Below are 20,185 nucleotides of genomic sequence, written 5' to 3'. Positions count from 1 at the left end.
TAAAATTTAGATATTAATAAAATTCAACTTTTTCTATTTATAAATATACAATTCTTTTTCTTGTAAATTATCTGGATTACGGTTCTCATCTTGAATCATATTTTCACAACGTTTTTGGCAGATGTAACTTTCTTGAGGTATATTTTGTCAAACTCAGGAATCCTTACAGAATTTCAAATGAAACCCTTTAAACCACAGGAATGCTCTTGTTTCTTTAATTATGATTGGGTAGAAATCGCAATTCTTAGTATTGTCCATACTGAGTAATGAACCTTCAGATGAGTGTCATTTAGAACTGAATTTTACTCAAGTACATTATCAGTTACACTTATAGTTTCTTTTTATACTTTTTGTGCCATGAATAGTTTTACCATGCTACTCCTAAGTTAGGTTATTATTCATTTTCTTTTTGTGAAAAATATTGGTGTTTTTCACATTTGCTCTGATATTGTGTTACTATTCATATAATGATTGCCCCATCTTCCTGAAAAACAGATCATTCATCAATATGATGGTCTTAATATGGTCTTTCACACACAAAAAAATCGAAGTTTAAAACATTAGTGAATGAAATACTGAAGAAATTTTCATTTATATGGCCAAAATTTTTATTATTTATTTACAATTAAAGAAAAAATGGTTGATCGCTAATCATTAAGAAGATTCAAGTTCATAGTTGAAATTAATTTTTAAATATATGAACAGTCAAGGTTGTGCTTCCATGCTTTTTTTTAAATTAAAATTTTTTTTTTTCTTGTGATAATTTAATGACTAATTTACGAAAGTAAATATATCAGCGTTTATGTTTTGCAAAGATTTGTGTTCACATTAAAAGTAATTAAATATAATAAAAATAAAATTTTGGGTTGTGATACGTAATTACATCTCTGATTCAGTTGCATTTGGTTTATTGGTCAGAAATATAGAATTTCCTTCACTATATACAATGTTTATGGCTACAACATTCTTCCTTTTTACCATAGAATGTAAGATTTTTAACTTTTAACAAAAATGTATTATATTAGTCTATATTGATATTATCTTTTAAAAATAGCCTTCTTCTAAATGTTATTGTAGTTCTAAAGATAAGGTCTATGATCATAGTCGCTATTTCTCAAATGATAATTTTAGAACTTTCTTCCATCTGTTTCCCTCATTCTTACGGCTTGAACTTTTTTAAGTAATTCAATAAAATTCCTTTTAGTTTTTCATTCATTGTCATCTCATATTATATAAAAGGAACATTGTGTGTGTATTTGTTTCTGTGTTCATTCCCTATGGACTCCTAAATGGCTTGACTGATTTTTATGAAATTTCGCACAAAGATACTTCATGTGCTTAGCAATGTTCTTAGATAGGTTTTGTATCGGAATGTCTTTGATAAGTATTGATAATTGAAACAATCGAATGAAATAAGGAACAGGCGATTTTGGACTAAACTTAACCTTACACAGCCTAACATCACAAGTACATTTGAGAAGTTTTCTTACCACACAAGCATTAAGGCTTGGCATATAAATTCGACAATAGGTTCTTTTATATGACAGGGGCGTGTTCGAAATGAATGAATGTTTCTGTTTAGAGCATAATTGAATCATGATACTTGACTTTTATACATTTTAAACTTTAATTCAAGCCATTATATATAAAATAATTTTACAAAATCAACAGTAGGTTATCTACAGTACAATGTAGACTACAATGTATTATGGACTCGATGCACCATCATGAGTCCCCAACTAGAGCAGACGATTAATTGAAAAAGGGCGATTTCACCAATTTCGTTGACAATAAAAATATGGAAGTGTAAAACATTTGTCGATCACCATTCAATTTAAGGCGATTTGATTTTTTTCATAAAATTTTTTTCATTGAAGATAAAAGTTAAAACAAACATTTTAACCATGAATTAAACATACGGCATGAAATTAATAACAATCAATTTCTTTTATATATTAAAAAATATAAAGAAAAAGTAACTAAACAAAAATACAATAACATCAAATTTCAAGGGGATATAACATGTTTTGTTTATCTTTTGATATTCATTTTTTTGTTTTATTTTCTCTTTATCTTCGATAACTCTTTAAAATTTAACTTTTTTTTTTTTGCCGCTTTCTTTTTGCCGCTTCTAGAATATTCTTATTGCTAAATGAAATTTAAAAATAACTAAAACTTTGATTAAATTTTTACCTTTTATATTCAATTGTCTCAAATTATTCCTATTTATTTGTTTTTTAAAAAATATTTTTAGTAATGTTGTTTTTTAAAAATATTTTAAATGTTTTTTAAAAAATATTTTTAATAATGTTGTTTTTTAAAAAATATTTTTCATGTTGTTTTTTAAAAAATATTTTTAATGTTGTTTTTTAAAAAATATTTTTAATGTTGTTTTTTAAAAAATATTTTTAATGTTGTTTTTTAAAAAATATTTTTAATGTTTTTTAAAAATATTTTTAATAATGTTGTTTTTTATAAATATTTTTAATGTTGTTTTTTAAAAAATATTTTTAATGTTTTTTAAAAATATTTTTATTAATATTGTTTTTTAAAAATATTTTTAATAATATTGTTTTAAATTAAAATAAATTGATTTGGTAAATGTTACCTTATGCTACAAGAGAACGCTGATCATCTAATTTGTTTTTTAAGAGTATTCGAGGTTGTTGACAACAAATCTGATAATCAAACCCGCCACAAATTTACCGTTTGCATGGTATGAACCCCTAGACCCTGGAACTATTTTGTGCCATTTCACTGCCTTTGGTTGTGTTTTTCTTACATGATACGTTCGTATGTGAATGGGCGTAGTGAAGTGTTTTATCACATCGCGTAGGAATCTTTCTAATAAGAAAGTTAAAAAAAAAAAAAAAAATTTGGTTCATTTTTTTTTTTTGTCTTACGTAGTTTTTAATGCTTTTTTAATTGATCAAAGAATAAAGTTTTCATGAGCGGTTTGCAAAAAACATAAGCACCAAACAAATTTTTATGTTTTTCGTTCTTTTTTGGCGGGGTATTCCATTAACAGGTGCTTGTGCAGTTTAATTAACCATTTTTCCGTAAGTAACGTGCTGACATTTACCATTTCACAAAAAAGGGGGGAGGGCGTCCACCCCAGCACCCCCACCCCCTCATGAATGTAAACAGAATTTTTGTAAAATGGTAAATGTCGGCGTGTTACTTATGGAAAAACTGTTAATTAAACTCCAGAACCACCTGTTAAACTACACTACACAAGTCCTATAATTGAATACCCCCACCCCCAAAAAAGAACGAAAAATATAAAAATGTTTGGTTATGCTTTTGTAAACCGCTTGTGAAATTTTTATTTATTTAAAAAAATTTTTTTTAGATCAATTAAAAAGCATTAAAACTGTTAAAAAAAAAAAAATCAACCACTTTTTTTTTTAAAACTTGATATGAAATAACCGAGTAAATGAGTATTCATAAATTTCAGAAGTCCCTAATTTTCCGTGGATTGTGCGTCAACCGGCCGTCAGCGATCAATGTCCCCATGCTCTTCGTTCAGTCAGGAACGCAGTGAAGCAAGTTATTTTTTTCCACCAAGCCCCTGGTAGACTGGTATACTGCTTCAAATACCAGAGAGAGTAATCATCCTCGCCCTCCAGTGAGGCAGTGATCTCATGATTTCAGTTACTGGATTTATGCTCTCTTAATCAACCAGTATAAAGTATTTTAAATAAGTCGGGGGTTACGCGACCTCATCATGCTGACCTATATGGATTTAGTTAAACCTCGGTCTTCAGAAACTGGCTGATCATGTTATACCTCGATTATCCCTAAAAAATCAAATTAGAGTGGTCGATGTTCTGTTGTAGTGTAAGGTAACATTTACCATTGGTTTACTCCTATATTTTTATTATATAATTATATACTTTAATGTTTATTCTTATTTAATGTCTTAATTTACCTCTTTATTTCTATATAAAGTAAATTTTTGGTAATTGTTCATTTCTATTGTTAAATAAAAGTCATTTATTGAACTTTCGAAATCGCCTCCGCCTTAATGCTGTTTCTGACAACCTTTTTATTTTTATTTTTTTGTTAGGGGTTGGGAAACATTTACCTATGCTCACATCACGACTGTGATACCAGGCTCTGAGTGATTAGTTAGTTTGCAAAGTTAGGGTTCAAAGGATTTAAAAAAACGTTAAACTTTTTTCCTATTTTAATAAATTTTTCACATTTTTATTTTATTTTATTTTATTTTTTTTTGTGCAAAGAAGTTCCAAAAGAAATGTTTGATTGCTTCATTCGCAGAATATTTTAATGAAATGTAAATTTCTAAAAGAAAAAAAAAATTAAATTCGCTTACCGCATTGTTTTATTGTTTAAATAATTTGACTTCACTTGTTTTATTTTTTAAACATATAAAGGTTGACAAGACATTTTTCATTTACTAATGAGGTTTTTCACTCATTTACTAATGGAAGAGTCAAAAAAAAAAAAAAAAAAAAACTTGCCAAAAGATAACCCCCCCCCCCCGTTTTTTTTTTTTTTTTTTTTTTTTTTTTTTTTTTAGGTATTAGTTGGAAAAACCACTGATTTTTAACATGATTTACTCGCAATGAGAGCACTGTAAAATCTTTTTTCTCTAAGGGTTAAGTATTCATCAACTTTTTCATGGATTTTATGTAGTTAGGCTGTTTTATACATAAATAAACTTCGCTCACAAATGAAAACAATGTTACCGCGTGGCTCCTAAAGTTACAGATAATTAATCATGGGCAACGAAGTTTCGAAACAGACAGCGACTATGTGATGGAATAAGAAAACTCATTAAGATAAATGAAGATTACCTTTAAAGTAATTAATAAAATTCTTGTATATTATATTAAATATGTTATGAAAAGTTCTATGACATTTTTATCAAATTTTTCTCACTTCGAACCAACAGTTCAACTTAAAAATATAAGAGAATCATAATGAAAGAATCGTAAATCTAAGGTATTTTTTAATGATTCCGCTACCCCCCCCCAAATACACGATTCTTACGATTAATGATTCCGATTAATCGTCCCACCATTAGTAGATATATGATGTACAACAATTAATATCAGACGTTTTTTTTTTATTGTTGTATTTCTATCTTAAAAATCAGTTATATTCTATTTTAGAATTAAAAAAAAAAAAGAAAAATTGTTAAAAGTTTTGAGTTGAGAGATTGTAATTTCCATTAGTTACAGGAAAATTGATGTTTGTTGTCTTTGGTTATATTACCAAAGTTTTGGGTACTTTGCCTTTCGAATTATTTCATGTCTCTTTTGTACTCTGTAACTTTCTTGAAATTATGCTTCAACACTTTTGAAATGAAGATCAATAATTTGGATTACTCTTCTTGTCTTTGATGTTATTCTCATAACGTTTTGACCAATGTAACCTCTGACTTTTGACTATGTTTAAGTTTAAACATTGTATTTAAAAACAAAATAATAATTTGGAAAAGAAACAAACTGCATATTTAAAGCAAAGTGGACCAAAAAAGACTCTTGGGGAAATGCTAGATAGGAGTGATTAATGTAAGAATATTGTTCACCAAGAGCTGGTTGGGTATGACTTTTGGCATACTCATGATTTTTTTTTTTTTTTTAATTAATAAATTCCAGAAACGTTTTGAGACCATGTTAAATGAATGTTAAAACACAGTCTAAGGTTCATCCTAAGTACTTTGTCCTTTTGATTTTATTTAATTACTAAAATAACTTTATTTTAAAAATAAACATGTAAAAATATATATTTCAAATTTGCTTATACAAACACATATAATTAATGTAAACTTCAGTCCGTGACTTGGTGTCATACGATAACATTTTAATTACTGTAACGAGACCTACTAAACTATTGGTTACATTGACTGATGATTCCATCAAAATTTAGACCATTGCTCTGCTGTTCCAATGTTTCTTCTACTTACATTGTAAAATGTGTTAATAAATCCAGATCTAAAAGTGAATCATTACGTCCAATTTGTTGCCAAGCTTCCTGGAAAAATGAATCATTCTATTACTCTAAAAAGTACCTGACTTCTGTAGCAATCTTTTATCCATAGAAGAGTTAGATATGCCCCAAGATGGAGTACTTCTAACACATCTGGGAAGGTGTTGCTTAGTGCATTCTTTCTTGCTGTTACAAACTACAAAATTGGTTACACAATCTGGTGGAGAATCATCTTTTCTGTTTTATGTAGTTTCTTTCTCACGTAGATGTTGCTAGTCTTTCTGTCATTATTTCCATGGAAGGTGCTTGACTGAGCTCCAATCTCTGGTCCCCCCTTGTAAAACATTCATAACCAGATAGCCAGAACTTATCTAGCTATCACAATTGCAAAGAAATTTCTTTTCTTCTGTGTGTCTAATATAAAATGGATCAATTTTCACCATATTCTTCAACATTTAACAATCCATTCATTTCATTAACCCTCATTCTTCCCTGGCTTTTGCATTGATAATTGGTGATTCATTAGTGTTAAAAAATGATACTAAGAATTTTCTTTTTTAAATTGATCATTAGTGTCGCCTAATTGTCAGGGAATTGAATATAAAATATTAATGATCATAATGCTAGAATTTTATATTTAGAACTGAAATTCAATAATTGAGTTATTTGTGTCTATCTAATTTTTTTTTTTTTTTTTTTTTTTTTTTTTTTTTTTTTATAGGTGCCAGCAAAATGTTATAATCAAAAACTTCAACTTGGGCTGTTGGGCAACCCTGATTTCAACTTTCTTTTGACACCGTTGACCTAAGCCACTCAATAGTGGCACTGGGAGAGTCAACCCCTGACTACAACAGCCCTTAAAAAAGAGGAGGAGGTTAAGTAGGAAACCCCCCAAGCAGGTGGCTAGTGTCTTCACCTGACACTAATAAAAATCTACCATATCTCCCCAACATATTCCGTGTGTGAAGTGCCACACGTGTCATGTCCACACCTAATCCTTATTGAGGACATTTGAACTGTTGCGTAATCACACAATCACGGTGTTACCACATCGACAGCAATGGCTTCCTTGTGTAGTAATGATAGCAACAGTAGTGGGAGAGGAGAGTGCAAGCCACCACATAACTCACCATCTTCTAGTTTAGAACCGGAGCCAGATCTGCTTGATATGGTTGACCATGCTCACCTTAAACATTCACATCAATATGAAGATGACCCAGACCAAGAAGACAACTTTGAAACCATGAATGACCCTGCCATGCTTGGTGAACTAGACAATATGTCTTTGGAAAGTGGTGATGACTATACGGATGCTGAAGATGACCTGTGCCTACCAACTAAGCAAGCAATGGCTAAAGCTGAAGCATCCAAAATGCTGCCGAGTTCATCTGTACCTTTGACCACGGTGAGTATTGTTTTATTTCTGCCATTATATACTTTGTTTTGATCCTGTTTCCAATATATGATTTTTTTGTATTTTTTTATACAAATCTATGATGAAGTAAAATATCAAATCATAAATTTAAAAAATGAAATTAATTTATTAACCAAATAAAAAGTATAGCTAAATGCAGACACACAAACAAATACTTGCTTTTCTATTTAAAACCAGATTAAGTGAAAGAAAATATAGAATAAAAAAAACAAACTATTGTCTAAATAATTAAAAATCAATAGTATATATAAAACAAAACAATCTATCTCACTGCTGATGCAATTCTCTACTTATATAAGAACCAAGTACGTCCAAGTACTGTTGCCACATCTGGGCAGGAACAGCTAGAAAGACCTTGTCCTGCCTTGACAGAGTTCAGAATAGGCTTTGTAGCCTAGTAGGGGATGCCATTTTCTCTCCCCTGCAACCTCTTTCTCACAGAACAGATGTTGCGAGCCTGTCTCTGCTTTATCGTTATTTTCATGGCAAGTGCTTGTCTGAGCTCCAATCTATGGTCCCCCTCACCAAACTTTCATGAGAAACACTCGTCTAGCTGAAAACTATCAATAATTTCTCACACTCTTTACCTGTGCCTTAACCTAAATGTAGATTCCATCAACAAAGTTTCTTTCTTAGAACTGCACACCTGTGAAACTCTCTTCTGCTTGCTTGCTTTCCAGCTGACTACAATATGGTTGTCTTCAAGTCCAACATAAACAAGTTCTTGATGAGTCATTCCCCTTAAGTAGTCTAATTTACCAAATTTTCATTACTAATGATTACTATGATGTTGTCTCATTAACTACTGTACACTTATTAACCCTTATCCTCGAGTGGCCTCTGGGCCTTGATAAGTGGGGAATCCTATGAAAAAAAAAGATCTTATCCATTATTAAACATGGATGCTAGAAAAAGTTGCAAATAATACTCTGAGTCATTGATGTGTTATTGCTTTTGATCAACTATGAGTAAATGTGATGCTCACTTTTGAACACGGCTTTCTTATTGACAAATGTTCATGCAAAATGGTGAATATGTTATATTTACCCCAGGTTCTGTTTTTTGCATCGTTGATGCAAACTGGTCCACGAGCACCAAATTGAACGTTTGTTACATAGTGTTATCATTGAAGTTCTCAATAGGGTTATCATAGAGGGGCACCAAATTGACGTTTGGTGTATAACATAAAAGGGGATTATGCGTGTCATAAAAGAATTCCGTGTGCGTATGATCGTCTAGTTTCATATGCGGTTGTGTGTGTTCATCTCTAATTGTTCATATGCTTTTGTGTGTGTGTTACATGCATTTTCTTCGACATACCTTACTTCATGTGTCGTCGATTTTGATCCATCTGGAATCCATCTTCTCTTAGAGGGAGACTGGTACCTGTTAGACGAAGATTTATCACTCCAAGACGATGAATTTGTTTTATAGTTTTTTATTTTCCTTCCAAATGTCGACACAGAATATGGAAGTGAATCTTGCTTGCTTTGAACACGTCAGCGTCCCCCACCCCCAGTGAAGGGGAGGGAACAGCTATTAAGCCGTCCGTCTTCTTCAAAGTCCAAATCCAGTCTCTCAGATCTAGCCAACCTGACCACGTCACTCATACGTAATCTGGTCAGCTGACCCTCAGTTCTAGTAAACGTGTCTACACTCCACGTTTACTCACCTCTCTCTCTCTCTCTCTCTCTCTCTCTCTCTCTCTCTCTCTCAATCCATCCTGTAACAAATACACTGTATTTTGATATCTTCAACTTTTCTGCCATCTCATGCTACTTAAGTTACAATTGGCCAAATTGAGTTTGTGTTTTATGAGACACTTGCAAAATTTGGCTGATCCAAGCATTCAAAATTATTTGTATCTGAGCAATTGCATTATCCATTACAATATCCACTGTGCCATGGGCTCTTGATTGCCGTTCGGGGCCCATGGCACAGTGGATAGAGACGTTGAATCTCTCCGGTTCCAGCAGGTGAGCATTGTCTGGAGATAGTGGTTTCAATCCTACCCAAAGTCGTCCAGAGAATTAATTGGCCAAAATGTGGTGAGACAACAACTATGGAAGGCAGTAATTACTGAAGATACAGTTAAGAGACTCATCATTCCTGTCCTGTCGTGGTAAACCATCTGATGAAGACTAGAGGAATAGTTGGCCGAAATGTTGTAAACAACAACTATGAAGATGAGAATAACAGTTTGCAAATAATTTTCACATCTCATCTTATGTTTTTACAAATATTTGAAGTCTTTTTTTTATATATCTGTAAGGTTTTTGTTTACTAACACATAAATTTATAAATTAATAAAAAAACAAAGCAAATCATTGATTATTAATTCGACAGCTGGTATCGAATTAAAGAAATTGATAGATTTTATTTCTCATGCTTGATGAAATTGCTCCATTGATTGTATGATTTATAATTAAAATGTTGATATATTTCATTTTTAATAACAAGCAATCAATATAGTTTTGTTTTCCCTAAAAAGTTTTAGTATAGATCTTAAATTGCATCTCGGATAAACAATAATATGAAAGATCAATTGGTCCTTAGTGACGCCAGATAGAATCAAAGGAAAATTTGAATATCACTAAATTGTTTGAAAACTTTCATTGAAACTAATTTGAATTTGATCTGTTAACATCTTCATTTCTATAACAATCAAATAAACATTTTAGATTATTAAAGTTCTCAGATAGTTGCTTGTATGTTTTAATTTTTGCACATCTTAGTGTTTTATAATCATGTTAACTGATTAAAAAAAATAATATTGATTATGCAAATGTCAAGTGCATGAGTGTACAAAAAAATCAAATTTTAAAAAATCTTATAAAAAAAAAAAAATGAACTTGCAAAATATTTTTTGTAAGATGTAACCCCCCCCACCTCTCCATATCCAAATATAAATTGCTTGTTTATTTTTATTCACCCGAAGTAAGGCATATTTCCACTAAAGCAGATGGGGCTACAGTGATTGATTTATAGAAAGGGATCAACATGGGGAGTTGGGAAACAAGATGTTTGTTCACATTACATTTAAATTTTTATTAGTATGGTTGGAAAAATGGAGAGCACCAAGAGAATTTCAAAGGCAAGCAGTGTGAGGAAAGAAACTATCAAAATAGAAGATCTTCCAGCATATAGGGAAATATACAGTGAAGGGGTAGGATTTTGCTGCAAATCAAGTGGTTCTGAAGCATTTTTGTTGATTGGACATAAGTGAGTAATAAATTTTAATAACAATACAATAACATGGGGTTTAGTGCCACATACACAAAGAGAGAGATTAGCTTGATCATGGTTTGTGTATGAGTACACATAGCAAAGTGTTTAATTAACATCCTTTCTGGATTCTTTCTCTTCATGTTTCCTTCATACACCTGTGCTATGTCGCTATTGTTGACCTTCCATTTTAATAATAGTCTAACAGTTCAAAAGCCTATGTCACAGAGCAGCACTTAAGATATATTAACAGGCATACTGAATTCCATTGAATGACGTGAGGGTAAGCAGCAGAAATCTTCATTTAGACTTTGGCTCTTTATTCATCATGTTGCCAGCTCTTAAACCCACTCTGGTTGTGGATTCCTTGCAAAGGTTTATCCTCATGTGAAACTCACCCTAAAAAAACGGACAATTTTTTTTTTCTGGATAATCATTATCAACCATGAATGCCCATGTGGCATTCAGTAATGGCTACACCCGACAATAAGACGTACCACATGTCACATCCAGCTCCTGTGGGGAGAAAGGTAAATAAATAGTAATCTTTATTTCTTTCTAAACTTCCTCTTACAAATTGTTATCTTGGTAAAATGGTTAACTCAATATCAAATCTCGAACAAGCATCTAGCAGGCAGGGTCTATTTGTAAACTTTAAACAGATTTTTTTACACTTTCATATGCTGTAAGATGTTTCCGCATTTTACTTTTTTCTTAGAAAATTGTTTTCAAATCTTGTAACTTCTCTGAAATTTCCTTTTGTAAGAATACTATATAATGTTACCTATACTATATAATGTTACCTGCTAATCTATTTTCTACAACTATTGTTTGTACCAATACATACACACATGAGAACAGTAAATAGACCTGCATGTTATTATTAATTATGAAGACTACTATCAAATAGTCATGACTGATCTAGATGAGATATTATTTCCCCTTCCTCATAAATTGGACAACTACTTGGTTAACAGTGGAAATCCAAATCCTTTTGCGGCAATTTGATGCAAATTAAGTTCATCTTTAAATTAATCTGTAATTAATCTGAAACTCTTAAGATTTCTAATTCTTCTTTGGTGAATGTCATACTAACATGGTGAGCTATAATAGATATCTAGCTTATCATCAAATACTTAACGCACAAAATCTCATGATGCTGTTTGAAAAGGTGCTTATTTGACAAATAATAGATTACCTGAAAAACATAGATCACTTTCAGCTGCTATAGTAAAACCCCAAAATACAAATAACTCTCTGGAACTTATTTGATCCAAATAAAATTAATAAATTTAATAATTAATGAATAAAGTTAATAGATTTAATAAAAGGATTGCATGATGCAAAATAACTGATAAGGTTGATGTGCCATAAAACAAACAATCTATACTTTTGCATAGATTTAGAAAATAATCAGTTTTAAAACATTGTGACAATTCAACCTCAATTATCTAATCTCTGCAATGATTTCAAATCAAACTTTGAGTTATTTTAAACTGTGTAATCTCCTTATTAATAAACTTGAGATTATTCCTCGTGTGTGTTTCTTGCCACGGCATGACTTATTTTTTCTCATTTACTATTAATCAAATATTTATTGAAATCCAAATTGCAGCAACATAAAATAATACAAAATGTTAAAATTCTATTTTTAAAAAAAATTTATAAATAGAGATTAAAACATTACTATAACAAATTAGTTATAGTTTTATAGCAATTTGGTTCAATTACAAACTTAATGACGGAACAATACCATCATTGAATTTAACTGTTAAAATTATATTTAAATAAGAAAAGAACAGCATATTTAAAAATAAAAAAAAGAATATAAAAGAAAAAAAAAACTCCCAGACAACACTGGCTTGGTACAACTAGTGTTTTATAAATAACAACTTATACTCTTTTTCTTCAGTACTTTACAATTATTTCTGTTTCATATTAATATATAATTATTTCATGATAAATGTACATGTACAAACATATAATTATTTCAGTTTTTCTTCTTTGTCAAATTGTTACTTTACCTGTTTTTATTTTCTATTTATTTGATTAACTGTTTGTTGCACAGTTTCTTAAAGGAATCTAATTTTATGTTTCATAATAATTTCATATTTCACCCCATTTACACGGCTAAAATTTGAGGTTGGCATGGATTAATCGACTCAACGTCATGTGTAGTTGTCCTCACTAGTTCCCTGTCCTTGTGGACACACTTGACTTATACATAATCCGGTTAGGCAAGTGCAGCTTTGGTTAAAGAAAAAAGAAGAAAACTAATTATGCTCTTTGCCAGTTTATTGATTAGTGCTTGTTAGTTCCTCCCACTTGTACACTTTTTACTGACAGATGATAAAATTTTTCATCTTTTTTAAAGTACTTTTAAATCACTATAAATATTCTATGCACTTTGCGAATGTAATCTTTTGCCAAGATTTAAGTATGGATTTTTTTTTTTTTACAAAGGAGTCATAACTTATCAAGGCCCCGAGGCCACTCGAGGATAAGGGTTAATAAGTGTACAGTAGTTAATGGGACAGTGACGTAGTAATTGTTAGTGGTGGAAATTTGGTGAATTGGATTACTTAAGGGGAATGGCATATCAAAAGTTTGTTTACGTTGGACTTGAAGACTACCATATTGTAGTCAGCTGGAAAACAAGCAAATCGAAGAGAGTTCCACAGGCGTGCAGTTCTAAGAAAAAAGCTTTGTTCATGGAATCTACGTTCAGATTTAGGCACGGATAAAGAGTGTGGGAAATTATTGATAGTGTTTTCAGCTAGACGAGTGTTTCTCATGAAAGTTTGGCGAGTGGGGACCATAGATTGGAGCTCAGATAAGCACTTGCCATGATAATAATGATAAAGCAAAGACAGGCTCGCAACATCTCTTCTGTGAGAAAAAGGTGGCAGGGGAGAGAAAATGGCCCCCCCCCCTCACTAGGCTACAAAGTCTATTCTGAACTCTGTCAAGGCTGGACAAGGTCTTTCTAGCAGCTCCTGCCCAGATGTGGCAACAATACTCCATCCTTGGACGTACCTGGCTCTTATATAGGTAAATAATTGCATCAGCAGTGAGATATCTACTGGATCGATAGAAGGATCCCACCATTTTTCCAGCGACCTTGGCAATTGATGCTAGATGGGGATCAGAGCATTGATTATGTAAAGACAAAAGCTTTGTTTTAGATGCATTAAAAGTAACCAGGCACCTCTTTCCCCATTTCCTCAAGATCAGAAGAGAGAGAATCAGAGAGAACTTGGTCATTTGCGGTCTTTGATGTACTACCATAGATGATAGTGTTGTCAGCATAAATATCTACGAATGACCTAAGGATATGATTTGGAAGATCATTGATGTAGATTAGGAAAAGAGTTGGGCCCAGGATGGCACCCTGAGGGACTCCAACATTAATACTGTGAGCTTCTGATTTCTGCCCATCAACCATTACTCTTATGAACCTATCAGAGAGAAATGATTTAATAACTGAGAAGACATTTCCAGCTATACTGTAACTGGAAATCTTGTGAAGTAGACCTTTATGCCATACTCTATGAAAGGCCTTTGATATGTCAAAAGCAACTGCCCTAGAAAGGAATCCTCCATCAAGAGATTTGCTAATCCTAATGAAAGTGAAAATTGTTTTTGAATATCCCCATCTTGCTTCATTGAAAAAATATCCCAAATTCAGAAGTATCCAATTTTGATGAAATTTTCTGTATTAATCAACAAGTTTATACACTATAAAAATGATGGAACAAAAGATATACTTTGCTAGTGTTTGCACTAATATTCATTAAAAATAACATCTGAATTGGTGAAGTTTAAAAAAAACAAAGGGGGGGAAAAATCAATATAGAAAAACAAAAAAAAAATGTTCTATTATGAAAACAGATTCCATTCTTAAATATTTAAAATGAATCAGAATGGATATATATATATATTTTTTTTATTTTTATTTTTTTCCTAGATTATAAATTTTTTTAGGTCACTTAAAATACTTTACTCTCCCTCTCTCTCTCTCTCTTCCAAAATGACCAAATATATTTTATTATGTAATCAAAATTCAGTGACCAATTTTTATTTTTTTTATAAAGGTGTGAATAAAAAATTTAAAAGGTAGAAAATAACACTTAAAAATTAAAATGTGTGAAAACAAAAAAAAATAATAATAAATACCTAAGAGCTTTAAAGTTGCCTGTTTTTTTTTTTGTATAGAGTTTGTTTTTTTTTAGTTACACTTTCAAGTTTTCTCTTAGTAAAGTAGTCACTGGGTTTCAATCATATACAGAAGACATATTTCATCTTTGAAATGAAATAAAGTAATTGAAATGGCATAAAAAACACCTATGAATATTTCAACTTGCGAAATCTTGTTTATTTTTTTTGGTTATTTTGATAAAGTTTTGATTTAAATAAAATTTAATCTTTTTGCTTTATAGATATATAATTCTTCTTCTTTTGTCTTTAATAGTTTTTATCCAGGTTACTTCAAGTTTTGTCACCAGTTTTGGTGAACGTGGCTTTATTTTTTACACAAAAAACTGTTGGTGTTTTTCAAGTTTGATGCACATGATATTGTGAGTCTCTAGGTATAAAAAATCGTACCATTTTAAAGAAAAAAGGTCACTTATCAATATGGTGAGCTTAAAAAGGGTTTTAAGTTGTTTTTCACAACAACAAAAAAAATCCAACTTGAAAACTTCAGTGAAAGAAATATGGAAGAAATTCAATTGAAAAAATTCCGAAAATTGCACCATTTTGTAGAGAAATATCTCCGCTTTAATAATCTGTTGGTGTCATATTACTACGCTCATAAATCAAGGAGCACCACTAATAAAAGTGACTGTACTTACACATCCAGATTTACAACTTAATCCCAAGTACAAAGTATCATCACAAATCAATTGGCAGCATGAACAATTTGATTCCCAGATATATCAAAGTCTTAAGTGAGTTTGTTTTTGTTTAGAAGTTATAGAAAGTTATTGTTTAAAATAATATTTTTAGTGTGACAAGCGCATCAATAAAAGAAATGAAAATTTACAATTTAAAAAATAATGTCAGTTGTTTATTTTCTATATCTTTTTTCAAACTTTCATATGTCCTTTGTTTTATCTTCTTTTGGTTGGATAAACTTCAGCATTGTTAAATTTAAAAAATTAAACTGGGTATATTTTAAACCAAAAAAAAGCATTTTTAGTTGCATGTGGCGGAAATATTTTTTTTTTCATTTTTAAAAATATGCCTCATTTTTTTGTTTACTTATTTCTCTTATGTTCTGTCGGGCGTTTTTGATATATCTAACATTTAAATTATTGATATATCTAACAGTTAGATTATTGTTTTTACTTCAATAAAAAAAATTTAACAAAATATAGCTAAATATTAAGTTATGTGCAACAAGTCATGTGTAAATAAAAAAATTAATTTCATGTAAAAATGTGCATTTTTTTTTGTTTATGTTCTATCGGGCGTTTTTGTTAAATTATTTTTTAATTACACTGTACATTATTTAAAAAATAATAACTGAAAATGTAATTAAGTTATGTGCATGTGGCGCATAAATGAAAAAATTAATTTCATTGTAAAAATAATCTTTTTTTGTTTAGTTAATTCCTTCTACAGTTTATCGCCGAAAATGGAAATGCCATTTTTTTTCGTGCATCTATTGTTAAAATCCAAAGGAGAAATCAGTATTTTAAACTATGACCTAAGTTAGAAATAGATAACAAAAAAATTAAACTAGATATTAATTACTTCCAGAAAGAACTATGAAAAAAAGTAAATAAAGTTAAAGAGAACATATCCGTAATTATTTAATTGAAAATGTTTTGATTCAATTAATGAAAACGGGAATGTTTTTTATGAAACGCATATATATTTTTATTATTAAAAACAGAAAATGAAAATATCATTAAAAACAGAAAATGAAAATGACAAATTCATAATTGTCTAAACTGGGCGAGTGCTATTTGAAAACAAAAACATTTACTGTATAAAAATTTATCAAAATATAATTGTAAAAACATTTATGGAAAAGTTTACGTAAGAAAATATAATTATAATAAAACAATTTTGTAATGAAAGCAACATTGGATTTTTATAAAATAGTTTTTTTTTGTTTTTTTTTTCTGAACAAATAAATAATTTTAATGAAACATTTTTTTGAATTAAAACAACTGTAAAGGGTCAACAACAAATTAATTTAGATGAAACCGAAAAATCATTATCTAGTTTAATTTTTTTTGTTATTTATTTCATGCTTCACTCATAGTTTAAAATACTGATTTCTCCCTCGGATTTTAACAACAGGTGCACGAAAAAAAATGGCGTCTCCATTTTCTGTGATAAACTGTAGAAGTACCCCTCCCCCTCCCCCAGACCTATATGTTCTATCAGGTGTTTTTGATAAACTTGAACTGAGATATCTCAAGGTTGTGTTAGGTGTCAAAATCAACACCAGTGGAAATAAAGTTCAACTGGAAGCTGCTCTCTCTGACTACTTGAAAAGAAATCCAGTTAATTCATTTCCACCTCCAAAGCAATAAAAAAAAAAGTCTCTAAGTGAATCTGCTGAACATTCAGATAATTCCTGCAGTTGTGATGAAGAACCATCTGAGGATATCTTTAGTTATGAGTATCAAGGACAATCGGTTGCTGTCTACTATGACACCAACTTTTACATTGGCCAAGTCATTGAGGTTATATCTGCATCCAGTGCTGTAATAAAATTTTTATCGCTAACCAAAGGTAGAAAAGATTTTTTTTGATGGCCTTTGTCAGATGACATTACACAGGTAGAGTCAGCATTTGTTTACAGATTACCTCAAGGTAATGCCAGTTTCAAGTGATGGTAGGATTTGGAGTGTTCTTGATATCTACCATAGCAGAAGCTAAAAGTTTTTCAGTGCTTGAAAAAAATGACTTGTGACTTTTTGTATAACAAATTTCTAAATCTTATTGTTGTCGGTCCTTTTTTGGCGAGTTTAAATTCCCCAAAGTAAAAATATTTCTATGGCAAAAAGTTTTGTTATTAGAAACAAGCCAAATATTTTTTTTTGAATTCCTCACCCAAAAATTAGTAAAGTTGCAAAGTTTTAAGCTTCTACTTCCAGTGATTACATTTTTTACAACAATTTCAGTAACGTATACTTTTGAATCATTTTTTTTTTTTAACCCTTTTTGCCAAATTATCTGTTCAACTGCTTTTACATGATCCACAATTGAATGGTTTTATCAATTTATAATTAAAAGAAAAAATTATCTTGATCTCTAATGTGTTATGAATCATACTAAGAAGATTCAATACATTAGCTATTGAAATGAAATTTATATGAACAGTCAAAGTTGCATTTCCGTGTCATATTTGCACTTTTTTCCTGTTGGTAGTGGGATTTTGCCTAGTGTTTAGGTTGGTTTCATCTAATAATTATTGCTTTCATTAGTATTAATTTTCATTTATCACAAGATGACATTACATTTACAAGGATTTTTCACTTGTTAGTAACTTCCATTTTTAGTTATATACTAGGAAATTTGGCTTTTGGACCATGATAGCAAATTTTTAACTTTCCAACAAACTTTGAACGATCATAACTTGATGGCTAATTGAGCTACCAAAATATATTTGGTACTTTTGTTTATGGTTTACAAAAATCTATATGACTACATTAATTTTTTTTAGATATAATGAAAATAAAATTTTGGTTTGGGATACTTAATTATAGTCAGCTAACATACTTCCTAACTTCTGGCGTGGCTGCTACCTGAAGCAGTGACAAGGCAAATCAGTTGTTTCACTTTCCTTTTTCAGTATTTCTATTGTGAAGCGATTTATTGAAATAAAATATAAGAAAATGACATTACTGAAAAATATACAATAAAATTAACAACCCCATACAGATAAAAATAACACAATTAATCTTTATTTGCACTTGTAATAATAAAATTAAAAAATAATTTTTATTTTATTTGAAATTTTAGAAGAAATATGTTCATTAAATTATAAAAATACGTTTTTTTTTATTAAATTTAAAAAATAAGTTTTCATTTGAATTAATATAATAAATGTTTACAAAAATATAAAAAAATAAAATTGTTGAAATCAAAATAACAAAATTCATACATACAAACATAATAAATAATATTTCCAATATAGTTTAAAAAGATTTTGATTTGTTTTCAATAATTCTTTAAAAAAAAAGACTGAAAAAACTTTTCAATGATTATAAAATAAAAACGAATGATTGGAAAAACATAAGCAAAAAAATTACATGCACAGAGGAGATATAAGCATGAAAGAAAAAAGTGAAGGAATTGATTTGTCTTGTTACCGCTTTCGGTAGCAACCATGCTGGAAGTTAGGAAGTATGTTAGCTGACTATAACCTACTTTCATTGTCTGTTTTATATGAATTCAAATTTACTTTACTTTCACTAATCTCGTGAACATTTGTTTCTCATGTGAACATGTCTGAAAAGTAGAGCAGGGAAAAATCAATACTAAGTTAGTGAACAGCTTGACAGTATTTTTACAATCATATATAATTGATGGCAGTTTCATTATTCAATAAATACCATTCTTTCATGGCTCAGTTTCTAAACTTTTATTTTGTTTATTTTTATTAATTTTTTCCAATTCAAACCTTTAAAATGCATTGCATAGAATATGTACATCATCAATACAATATCAATATGCAGATCAAATTATGTTATATATTTCATCCGATGGTTCCCAACAATTCCTCTTTAATTCAGAGCTGCTCGTCTGTTGAGCACAATACCACAGAGCTGCTTCATGATTGATTATGACATGGTTGTTTTCAAGTCCAACATGAGCAGGTTCTTGAAGAGCCATCCTCTAAAATAAATGATCAAATTTTCATTATGGTAACCATTAACCCTTATCTTTGAGTGACCTCCGGGTCTTGAGTGATGACTACATGATGTAAAAAAAAAAAAAGAAAATTCTTTAACATTATCTGAATTCATCTTATCCCATCTATATACAAATAAAAGGTTTTTATCTTTTTTTTTTGCTCTTCAACTTAATATCTTTAATTGCTGTATTTAGAGCTATATTTCATGAAAGAATTTAAAGGTATTTTTACTCTTAATATTTTGAATGTATATTTAGCATTAGTTTCTTGTGAAGTTATAATAAAAAAAAAAACATGTTTTTAAATCATAAATAAACTTTAACTTTCTTTAATATTAGATTTGAAATTAGAACCAAAAATGAAGAACTTCAGCAACATCAGACATAATCTACTTAAATCAATCTATCATTGTATTCAGGCAAGTTCACATCCTAAAGTACTAATGTAGAAACAATTAGATTAGCTTTCCTATATATTGATTATACTTATAACTATATGGATATTTTGTGTTTTTCTGCTTGTTACCATGCACAATGAATGACTTGAATAAAAACTGGTGAGAAGAGGTAGTGGGAGAAGAATTAAATGAGTGGGGAAATAAAAAGACAATGATTATTATCAAGAAAGAAAATATATACTAGTAAGGGTACCTGACATTGTCTGCAATTATAATTTCTGTAAATTTCATA

At 30.0% G+C, this 20,185-nt stretch overlaps 1 protein-coding gene across 21 annotated transcripts in view; it reads left to right on the top strand.

The window, feature by feature from the left end:
* LOC145277799 (adiponectin receptor protein 1-like) overlaps nt 1-20,185 on the top strand; it is a 315,074-nt gene that overhangs the window by 270,772 nt on the left and 24,117 nt on the right. For all 21 annotated transcript variants that reach the window (XM_080129628.1, XM_080129639.1, XM_080129646.1 and 18 more), the window contains one exon: nt 6,680-7,363. In XM_080129628.1, the coding sequence (XP_079985754.1) occupies nt 7,019-7,363 (345 nt within the window). In that variant the 5' untranslated portion in view covers nt 6,680-7,018. The remainder of the gene's footprint in view (nt 1-6,679; nt 7,364-20,185) is intronic.

Source organism: Euprymna scolopes, chromosome 6, assembly GCF_053919585.1.
Source record: "Euprymna scolopes isolate OS-2025 chromosome 6, ASM5391958v1, whole genome shotgun sequence".
In the NCBI taxonomy this organism is placed as follows: domain Eukaryota; kingdom Metazoa; phylum Mollusca; class Cephalopoda; order Sepiida; family Sepiolidae; genus Euprymna; species Euprymna scolopes.
The sequence above is the reverse complement of the archived record's forward strand: the minus strand, read 5'-3'. Positions and strand labels throughout refer to the sequence as shown.